Genomic DNA, 608 nt, shown 5'->3' with positions numbered 1-608 from the left:
GCAGAATGGCCCCCTGCCCCTCAAGTACCGTGTCCAGCCGGCCTGCAAGCGGCTCACGTTGCCCACGGTGCCCACCCCCTCTGAGGGTACCAACACCAGTGGGGCCTCCGAGTGTGAGTCCGTCAGTGACAAGGCTCCCAGCCCCGCCACCCTGCCGGCCACCTCCTCCTCCCTGCCCAGCCCTGCCACACCCTCCCACGGCTCTCCCAGCTCCCATGGCCCCCCAGCCACCCACCCTACCTCCCCCACCCCCCCTGCCACAGCCAGTGGGGCCTCGGCCAGCGCCAACGGGGGTGCCTCAAATTGCCTGCAGACTACATCCTCCACCAGCAGGGGGCGCAAGGTGACTGTCAACGGAGTGCCAGTGCCCCCCTTGACTTGAGGAGGGGCCCTCCTTAGCAGCCCCCTCTCCACTTTTCTGGGCCCCTTTTTTCCATCACTTCTACTCCCCAGCTCTTCCCACCTTAAGGGTGGGAGGCGGGTTTTATAAATAAATCTCTATATATATGTACATAGGAAAAACCAAATATACATACTTATTTTCTATGGACCAATCAGATTAATTTAAATTCCACAAGAAACAAACTGTGTGTGTGTGTGTGTGTGTG

The 608-nt window shown here is 59.0% G+C and overlaps 1 protein-coding gene across 1 annotated transcript in view; it reads left to right on the top strand.

Annotated features, from left to right (window-relative positions):
• Positions 1-550, top strand: part of LOC101589025 (polycomb group RING finger protein 2) — a gene marked incomplete at its 5' end in the record, with an annotated part of 2,814 nt that extends 2,264 nt beyond the window's left edge. The window contains one exon of the mRNA XM_004648830.2: positions 5-550. Coding sequence (XP_004648887.1) covers positions 5-382 — 378 coding nt within the window. The remainder of the gene's footprint in view (positions 1-4) is intronic.
• Between the last annotated feature and the right edge of the window lie 58 nt (positions 551-608).

The sequence above is a fragment of the Octodon degus genome, unplaced genomic scaffold, assembly GCF_000260255.1.
Source record: "Octodon degus isolate 3935 unplaced genomic scaffold, OctDeg1.0 scaffold04436, whole genome shotgun sequence".
NCBI classification, from domain to species: domain Eukaryota; kingdom Metazoa; phylum Chordata; class Mammalia; order Rodentia; family Octodontidae; genus Octodon; species Octodon degus.
The sequence above is the reverse complement of the archived record's forward strand: the minus strand, read 5'-3'. Positions and strand labels throughout refer to the sequence as shown.